Below are 11011 nucleotides of genomic sequence, written 5' to 3' on the forward strand. Positions count from 1 at the left end.
CATTACCCATTCAAGCCGTCTCCAACCATTATTAGTCTCAAAGTGGGTTCCTCGTCATCGAATTTTCTACTTTAGCTACAAAAGATTGCACTGATTTTGAGTTCTTTCTGATAACAAGCTATTTAACTTTCTTCACTACTTCTTGTGTGAAACTGTTTGTCAGTATTTTCTAGCAATATAATCTTCCCAGCAAGAGTAAACTTTAGGCACCATCTACACCTGTAACTAACCACACTTCAACTGAATTACAACAAGTGAGTTAGGACATTTTACTGATTAGATATTTTGCTATAGATCGTGAGCAACCATGGAGCTTAGAAAAGCTTTATTTGGATGCTACTTAATTTGGTTGTATATTTAAATGTTTTTTGAGGTACTCTTTTATATACAATAGTAGATTAAAATTGATCAAACTATATTTTTCCCTTTAGCTAATTGTGCAGATGCAGAATTATCTGTATTTGATGGGTACTCCAGCTTCGAGTTCAATCCAGATCTAGTGAAAAGATACTGTGGTGATCTGAAATATTATAAAAATGTGGAAGAAAAAACAGCTTTATCTGAAAGAAACAGACTACTTATCCGGTGAGTAAGAAAAAACAATTAACTGTCCAAGAAACATTATTATTATAGTGTTATCCAATGCTGATAAAGTCACTAATTATTTTGTCTTGTCCTAGTGGTTAGCATACCATTTGTGAATACAAGAGTGCTTTGTTGGCGCAAAGTTACAAAAATCATACTTTGATTCTGTCACTACATTATCAAAGTGATGGTTAAATCTCATTATTCCATTATAGTAGCCCAAAAGTTAGTGATAGACCTTCTTGACTAGATTCCTTCCCTCTAATCAAAATTCGGAATGGCTAGGTTAGATAACCCTTGAGTAGCTTTGCACAAACATCCAAAACAACAAACCTGGTTGATATTTGGGTTCTGCGACCAGGAATCTGTAAGGTCGAGGTAAAGGTTAACTGTGAATTCAGAACGTATTCTCTAGATTATTCGTTTAAATATTACATAATCTTTAATTTTGTTCTTCTAGGTTTCTTTATTTTTGATTTATACTACAGAAACCACTTATTTCTTTTGGAGTCTTTCATATACCCAAGAGCAGTTGGAAATGTGCAAATTGGTGGCTGTGATCAGAGGATGTTAACAATGATTATATGATCCCAAGTCTAGACAAGGAATCCTCTCTTACTCTCCACCAGCTGCTCCATAGGTTTTTCACTCTGTCCACTGATGCTTAATTACTACCATATATATTACCTTTGGTCACTGGTAACTTCGACTAGTTAAAAGAGAAGAAGCCACCAATGATAGGGCTTCTCTAAGGTGGCATGTTAAGACACTCTTTCATATGTCTTAATGGATACTATTCAGTTATGATAATCTCAACCACTAGTTTAACAAGCTCCAGTCACACTCTGGAAAGACCAGGTGTAGAATCAGCCCCACAAATAACTACATTACATTCAGAGTTGAAATGAGGACTATGGTTACAATTCCTCAGAGAAAAATTAGTAGAAACTAATCCAGCTTAAATTTATTATCGATCTTGAGAGGATTAAGATCAAGACGATGTTGATACAGGTGTATTTGAAGCAGCAATGTGTTACACGTCTCTTTGAGAACCAAATCAATGATGATACGAGGAGTCATAGTCAGAGCTAGTACACTGACTAACTGTATCAGATTGTTCCAAATCGAAAGCTAGTATAATCTGATGAAGTTTGAAACCTAAAATATTACTGGTGAACAGAAACAAGTCATTCCATCAACCTTAGAAGCTGCAGCAATATCTTAGATAACTATAGCTGGTGTTTTAAGAATGTTGTGGTATGGAACATTGAGTTGCAAGACCAAGCAACACAATATCTTCTGCTGACCATGAATGGTCCAGCATTTGATACAGAGGAGCATCTCGATTACCAGCTAGACCTTCATTGCTGTAAAACATCAATGCATTCTTAACCTTGTAGGAACCCAGTTTTTACATAAGGCCAAATTTATGACTCGTAAACGAGACTCAATAAAAACAATGACTGCTTATGCTGATGAGCTACGTTTTGTAGGTGGTAAAACTTATCTAGATCTTTCTAAAGAAAATTGTAAAACATATCTGACTAATAAGTTGAATTGAATTATAAATATTTAAACCCCAGTAACATCATTTAAGAGTGACAATTTTTTGACGATTCTATTTTGGAAATAACATGAAAAAGTATTCTGTAACACAGTTCAATTGCAGTTCTATGATCAGACTATCAAATGTCAATCAAGCACAATGCAGAACAATCTAGCAGACATTTAGAGGTTTAATTTTATAGTTAATCACAAAGCTACACAATGAGATATCTGTGCACTGCTCACCACTGGTATATAAACCAGAATTTTAGCACCATAAACCTACAAACTTATCACTGGGCCACTGGAAAGAAGAAACTAACATTCTTTCTAACAATTAAATAGTGCTTCAACGTAACTTATGACTTGCTAAAAGAGTAATATCTTCTGATACTTAATATGTACCAGTAATGATTTCTACTGACAGACAGACATCTACAAAATTACCAGCTAATTCAATTTTCGGTATAGTTATATGAGAAACATGTAGCTAATGTTACTTAAGTTATTACTGGAGTTGTTCTTAGAACATTGTACTGACATTCTTTATCAAAATAGCAGAAGGATCCAAGCAAAATATGTCAATATCTTCACAGGAGCAGATGGCCATCCGGGTAGAAAATCTCAGTCGTTTGCTTGGTACACTTCCTTTAGATTATGTAAATGTTTGTTTAGTTAACCTTATTACTGTGTGTCTATAGTATTAGGATCTTCTTTTGAGAACCAAGAAGTGAATTGGATTTCTTTATGATAAATTCTTTAGTACATACGTGTATGTTGGTACGAAGTTTGAACAACCATGCTGTCTTGATGGACTCTTTGTTATATGTTGTATTATTTATCTTATTCATCTTCTAATAAAAATCATTAATTTCATTATGTATGTTGCAGAGGGTTGAGTAAGTTATACTAAAACAATTTTGAATATGCAAATCAGTAAGGCACGTGCCAATCCTGTCAACATAAAGTCACGGTTAAACGCATTTTCATAACTAACTTTTGATATTCGTTAACATTTCAAATATATAGCGTGATGCCATCAAAACTTGATTGCTTTTAGGTATGTAACAGCCTTTGTCTGACGCAAAATATTCATACAGTCAGATCATGTATCAGATGTTTTCAGACCGACATTTTATAATTTTAAAGATGGAGATGTCCCTTCTACTTAATGGTACTGGAAAATATAGGAATACACCAGTCACAGCAAGTCGAAAAGTGACGTTTTGTGAAAGATGACAATTTACCAACATAAAAATCAGTAGAAAAAGCCGTCCATCTGCTCCAGGTAACAGTACACAATATAATCAAGAAGGATGAAAAAGCAACACAAGGCACGTGTACACAAATTGCTCCTCAACATATCCGTTTAACAGCTGGAGAATATACTGGTATTCCTGCTATTTCATACGAACACATAACATATTTGTCAAGTCACCATGTGCAATCGGGATGTTGGAACAGAAGCTGGTAAATCGTCATCATTGTACACTAGATGAAGTATGAAAAACAGAGGGAGAACGGATGTACTTTGAAAGTAGCAGCTTATGACGGAGCCTCTTGCAATAAAAATTATACTGCAGAACTAAAGATGTACAGTGGTCAGATAGAGTATAACCGGACATAGCGATACGGACTATAACGATAGAACTCCAAAATCGTTTTAACACAACGTACTCATCCTCTGTTTTTGAAGAAAATCAACATCATAAAACTTCTTCTAGCAGACAGCCATTGCAATTATGGAAAACGAAAAATACTCTAACAAACTCTGCGATAATGAGATTTTTTTCAGGTATGATTGAACAGGAAAGAGTTTATAGATGTTTTGTTTTAAAAAAGAAAAATGTCAAGGGAAACTACATCGAGTACTGATAAATTAAAATAAAGATGTGATATGAAGATTGATTAAAAAGAAAATGTTAAGTAGGTAGAACTTAAAAGATAAAAAAGTGGAAAACTAACATCAATATATATAAAATCCAAGTGTCGGTCGGTCGATTTCTCCGAATTTCGCGAGTTACAAGAGTCCAAATCCACTATCTCTCCTATAATACTTACTCTTTTAATTGCCTGTTCCCATTTTAGTTGAATTTAATCGCTAACGTAGGCATAAAGAGCTCGTAAATTTCGGCACTTTTCTGCTGTATAAATACCCTGTCAAGGAGGTAGTTCCCAGGAACAGATCAGGCAGGGAATATTGTGTGTGTGACACCCCATCATTATGACGTCAAGCTAGGTAGGATCCGAATAGGAAAGTCGGGAAGACTCTTAAGAAAAATAAGTCAAAAATTAGCATAAATCTATGGTTGGGAATTATTACAAAAAAAAGCCTTTGTGAAAACAGACTGAAGATACCAATTACCTGGCCTCCCCAGTGGCACAGCGGTATGTCTGCTAGAAACCGGGTTTAGATATCCGTGATGGGCAGAGCACAGATATCCCTTTGTGTAGCTTTGTGCTTAATAAGAAACAACAACAACCAATTATCTGTAGGGAAGAGGACGACTTTTCCTCAGAAGAAAAACAGGTGTGTAAGTTTTAATCTTTTATACAAAGGCACTAAAATGTAGCATGTTTGCTCATGTATGTGTAGTGGATTCAGGAGCATTATGTATCGTGTTCCTAGGAAATAAAATTTTATCATTTTATTTATTTCTTGTGTAGTGCGAGTTATATTTTGAATAGATTTGGTTTCAAGTGATTTCCCGTCGTTTTTGACGAGTTTTTACGCCAGCACATAAAAATGAATATTAAGAAAGTTTAGGGGTAAAAGTAAAGAATTCACGTCACACTTGAAACAGTAAAATGTTTTTCATTTTTCTGATATATAATTTACCAAGTGGTCGAACATCACTTATTCCAGGACTTAGATTTATTCCACAAGGTTTAACAATATTAAAAGTTAAAATCCAATAAACTTCTTTGATTTTTCTGTCAGATTTAGTTTTGTAACCAGTTTCAATTCCAATGAGAGTAACATAATTAATAGAATGACCGAGTTGGTTGAAGTGTTGAACAGGGAGTTCTTTTTCGGTGTTAATAGAAGGTTTATGGTTGTTGAAAAGCTCTCTAGTAGTCCTTTGGGTCTGTCCTACATATTGTTGGTTGATCTTTTTTGCACTGTACGAAGTAAATGGTGTTGCGCAAGTAAATCTAGTAATTTTAAAGTTCTTTTGGTTATATTTGTCGGAAAAAGACAAAAAAGATGAGTTTTATCACATGGATGATAATCATTCTATGGTGGGATGTATTGCATGGATGATAATCATTCTATGGTGAGATGTATTACATGGATGATAATCATTCTATGGTGAGATGTAATTCACTTTATTACATGGATGATAATCATTCTATGGTGAGATGTAATTCACTTTATTACATGGATGATAATCATTCTATGGTGAGATGTATTACATGGATGATAATCATTCTATGGTGAGATGTAATTCACTTTATCACATGGATGATAATCATTCTATGGTGAGATGTAATTCACTTTATTACATGGATGATAATTTTCTATGGTGGGATGTATTTAATGCAAGTACTTTTGCATGTATTTAAGACTTTTGCTCTATCGGAAGGAGATAACGGAAACTTCATGAACATTTTCTTTAAGGCTGTCATTCAGTTGTAGCAGATGGATTTGTTTCTTCAAAATAAGCGAAATGTTTTTGAGTAATGGAAAGGTATAGGAAAATAATTGTTAGTGGTATGTAACAAGGCGTTCTTGACCTAATCTCTGAAGATATTATTGAGGTCATTCAATGTCATCTTCGAAGTTATCCTTTCGGAAATTGTTGATATGTACCTTACACCGAAAAATTAATTGCAGCGGGGTTAGTAATAACAAAAGAAACTAATTAATTCCAAATTTACCAAAATCGCTCCTCAAGAACTAAAATTTTAGGTATAAAAGTAATTTTTCCCTGCATATGGAGTTTACCAAAAGATCGAAATCTGACTTCGTTAAAGGTTCTTAAGCAAACATTATTATTAAGTCAGAAAATTGCACATGCAAGTAATGTCACCTTTAAAAAGTCCAAACTGTTAAAAGTCTGCTACATATAATTGTACACAAAAAACTTCCTGCAGCTGCTTTTTGTTGTTATTAAGCTATCAGTGCTGTGCCCACCAAAAGTATAGAAACTCAGTTTTTTTGTGGACCGCAGACTACCCGCCGAGCCATTGAGAAACTGCTGGAGCTGGTCCCAAAATACTTAAAATAAGTGTCTTCAGAAAACACGAGTATTTGCTAGGTTGTATACTTGCTGTTTATAGATAAACATCATTCTTCAGATAAGAAATGTGTATCAGTGGCTTCGTACTTTCATGCTTATTTACTCAGAGACACCACGCAAACAGACAGCAACCAATATTAACAATTAAGTCAACATTGAGCACAGAATGTTACTTCATCTGCTTATATTCCTATAGCTCTTGCTTTTGTGAAGCCGTTTTAATTATTTTGGGTTCAAAATGTTTTATTTCTTGTTGTCTACATTTTTGCAATTGCCAAGTTTGGTATATCATACATATTAATAAAAGTTTAAAAGGACAAAATCTTGAAGTTGGCCTTGGATAACCTCAATAGTGATGACACAGGGTAAGCTCAAAACACTTCATTATTTTCTTATACCTCTTCATTTCTCAATTATTTGCTTATGATTATTTGCACTTTTAGAGCTCCCATTATTTCTTTATAAATCCTATATTTAACGAGAAAATTGTCTACAGCATTGTTGCTTCTACTCGCGTGAAAAAGCTTTATCAGATACCTAATGATGATATTGCGGGTCCTACAAGTCAGTATGGTTTAAGAACATAATGCATGGCGTACATCATTACCTTCACCCAAAGACACAGCGATATGTCTGCGGACTTACAACGCTAGAATTCGGGTTTCGATACCCATGGTGGGCAGAGCACAGATAGCCCATTGTGTAGTTTTGTGCTTAACTTCAAACAAACAAACACATAATTCGTTACTAGGAGTAACTGAACCAAAATGAATGCGTCAGCAAAAGATGCGACTTAACGCACATAATATATTCACGATGGTTCTCAAAAGGTCAACATATATGGTATCTCAAGTACTTTACTAGCTTCAAAACGTACAAATAAATACTGAAGGGCAATTTTTATTCCAGAATTTAATAAAAACTCTTTTTTGAAGCGTTATCGTTATTTCATGAACAGATTTGTTATGTTATTATCAGTTTATTCAATTAGACATTGTTACGTAACTGATTTCTTACAAACTGTCTAAAACAACTATGCTGATATGACTAATCAAAGTTACAGTTAAAATGCCTCAAGTGCTGATAATATGGAGCATATTCAGTAGCATATAGAGCCTCGAACCTTGGAACATCCTATCCTTATCCCGACGAGCTAGGCATTAGGTAATGCCTGGTCTGCACATACTTTCAATAAATACAAATTACTCTTAATTACCCAAATGGTTCTCTTAAAAATGATAGTATTTAAGCTATTATCTAAGGACATTATTACAAAGATGAACTGTGAGGCGAAGACGATTGTTAACGACTTTAAGTAATTTTTACAGACATTATATAATTATAACTAAAACCGAGTTGTGTAATACGAGATTCTAACCTAAAAAAAAGTGAATGATAATTATCCATTTCCAGTAATATCCATTAAATCATAATGAAAAATGTCTGTGGTCATAGCAACCAAAAGTATTAGGGATATTCCATCTAACACAAATGTTAAACTAGACAGGCGTTACGGAAGATCATATTAGGGGCTAGAAGTTGAGTGGCGTTTCAGCACCTACTGTCTTTCATTGTCTGCAGCCTGTTGTTTGCAGGCAGTCACCCTTAATATTTTGGCATAAAATGCAGGTATTAAAACTTTGTAGTACAAATAAACCATCCTATATTTCTACATCTGTATGACTTCCAGCCTTTACCCTTAATTTTAACCCTTATAATGCCTGAAAGTATTTATATTTTATATTTATGGCGAAGCGATTTAAGCTATCTGCCTCTGTCCCAAATTGTGGACTACTGACCAGAGGGAAGGCCCTCATCAGCACCTTAATACCTACCATCCATGCTAAGATACTGACTATCAACTCTTATAGCAGACCCATGGGTTAAAATGAGGGGAATATTCTTTGGTATCGCATGAATTTGAATCCAGTTTGCCTTCTCCGAGATTCGGAACTCTACCACAGGGTACACCTGATAGCAAACAATAAAGTAAAATTATTTATTACAGTTAATATATATGCACACCGACAAGTCTACGGATTTACAAGGCTAAAATCATGAGTTCGATTCCCCTTGCTGTACACAGCAGTTAGTTTGATGTGGTTTTGCTATAAGAAAAACACAGCCCTGTGAGAAGTTTTAATGAAAGTTTGAACTTTCAAAGAATAATTATCCACACCTTCTGCTTGTGTTGATATTTTGTGATGTTAGTTGAGATTTTATAATCTTCTCTATCTTGGTTAGGTGATATTTTATGTTTTACTTTTAACAGAAAATCAAAACTAAAAAAATAGTTTACCAGTAGCTGTACAAAATCAGGTTATTTGGATTCCCTTCCACAGATACCTTGACTCGATTGTTGTTGTTGTGTATTTAACAATTTGTTTATCCTATGAATAATATTTGTTGAGTTCCATCAAATATAGAACAATTTCAAATATATTGAAATTAAACCTTTAGATCACCTGTAACGTTTAATCGCCTAGTTTTTGAACCCTCTTCAAACTCTCTACACAATGGAAGCTATCCTTCATGTGGACGGCTTCTTACTAGTGCTGCAACCGAACCAGGCAAAGTGTCCGAATTTTGATAATATAGATAGAAACAATTATCAATTTAACGAGGTTTTATTCAATACTGCGGACGGAACGTAGCCCAGTGGTTGTTACGTTGATATGTGGAGCTAAAGTTATGTTTTACGTTCGTTTCCCGTCAAAATAAATACAAAAGTTGCGCTCCGCCCTTTGGAGTGTTTGAAAAATCCCATCTTTTAGTCTGACAAGAGAAGTCCAAAAGTTGACGGTGAGTGGCGTTCACTAGCTATCTTTGCTCAAGTATGTAATGTCAAAATTAGGGACAACTACCATAGGTAACCCTCGAGTGACTTTGCGTAAAATCCAACAAAACAAACAATATTCAGTAGCGCAGTTATCGTGTTTGTATCCATTATAGAAAGATTCTTATTTGACAATCAAACCACATATTCGTAAGGAAATAGATACAACAGAATAGATTTTCTCTAACATTCATTTGTGTTAAAAAAATTACGCTAGGCTTTTTGACACCGTAACATTAAAGGTTTCATACTGTATATAAATAGTATTAAACGAATATTGTTATCGTGTTACTCTTACGTTCTAACCCAGGTGACGCGTTCTAGTATCGTACGAAAGGCATCTTGAGTAATAACTTGTGCCTGACAATAGATGTGCATAAAATGCTTTTGTATGCGTTTCTATTTCTTTGTATTAGAATAAAACCACGGTGGGCTATCTTCTGTGTCTACCGCAGGGATTTACCGCTGTACCACTGGGGTAAACGCATTTCCGATTTCAAATTTGTTCTGACCACTTAAGAAAATTGTGTAGAAATAAATCGAAATTCTAGAATATTTTTATCACGAATATTAGGCCTGTTGTTACAGTGCTTCGCCAACTTTGAAGTACAATAAATACATTTTCAAACATGTAAGCACAGAAGCATTAAATTAATAACTTTATATAAATAGTAGCGACTCTTATTCTTTGTTTGTTTGTAATTAATCACAAAGCTTCACAATGAACTATCTGTGCTCTGCCCACCACGGGTATCAAAACCAGGATTCTAGCGTTGTAAGTCCGCAGACATACCGCTGTGCCACTGGGGAGCACACGATTATTAAAATGGAGGATAGGGATTGTAAAAAATACAGAAACAAGATAGCTAGGTTAAAGTGAAAATGTAGTCACTATAAAGTAAACAAACAAGCTTACGTTTTGGGGGGCAGTAGCGACTCTACACGCTCTTTTCGTATCGAAATTTTTGCCCAACTTGCCACCCTCTTGCACAGCGATATACCTGTTGGTTTATAGCTTTAAACATCGGGTTTCAATACCCGCTGTTGGTAGAATTATGGTTAACAATAAACAAACATATCGTGGTATTTTATTTTTTTGGCACGTGTGTAATGTTCAATGTTAAAAACTCACAATTTTAAAAAACAACGATTATTTTATACACAATTCTATAAAAATGAAATTATATCCAGACTCCTAATTACTAAAATACAATAACTTACTGTACAGTATAAAAAGTGGTAAAAAAAAACCCGATGAAACTGGAAAACAATCTCATACACTCTACATGTTTCGACGTATACTACTGCGTCATCCTCAGGAGTGTAAATGTTTTGTACAAATGACACTTATTTATACAATTATCAAATCACCAATATACATATTATAGAATTTCACGCCATCTGCTGACAACATTTCCATCAGATACATCATCCGTATTCAATAATTTAAATTTACTTTTTTTTACATTTAATTATTTCAATAGATTCACGTATATTCATACCAATTAAATTTCCAGGTTGTGATAAAATAACAATTTTTCCCCATTGAATTGTGTGATTAGTTTCACTAACATGTTCTGATAAAGGTGAAATAGTAATATTATTATTTTTAACATTTCTTTTTTATTGATTCAGTCTGAATTTTAAATTTATTATAGTTTGTCCTATATAAATTTTTTTACATTCACATAATATTTTATATATGCCACATTTTTCCATTAAATCAATTTTATCTTCAGCTGTATTAAGAATTTCGCTGACTTTCTTTATCGGTTTGTCTATCAGAAAAATATATATATTT

The 11011-nt window shown here is 34.0% G+C and overlaps 1 protein-coding gene across 1 annotated transcript in view; it reads left to right on the forward strand.

The window, feature by feature from the left end:
- The window catches only part of LOC106462799 (neuropilin and tolloid-like protein 2), a 108594-nt gene that overhangs the window by 65321 nt on the left and 32262 nt on the right, over positions 1–11011 (forward strand). The window contains exon 7 of the mRNA XM_022390150.1: positions 432–585. Coding sequence (XP_022245858.1) covers positions 432–585 — 154 coding nt within the window. The remainder of the gene's footprint in view (positions 1–431; positions 586–11011) is intronic.

The sequence above is a fragment of the Limulus polyphemus genome, unplaced genomic scaffold, assembly GCF_000517525.1.
Source record: "Limulus polyphemus unplaced genomic scaffold, Limulus_polyphemus-2.1.2 Scaffold1255, whole genome shotgun sequence".
In the NCBI taxonomy this organism is placed as follows: Eukaryota; Metazoa; Arthropoda; class Merostomata; order Xiphosura; family Limulidae; genus Limulus; species Limulus polyphemus.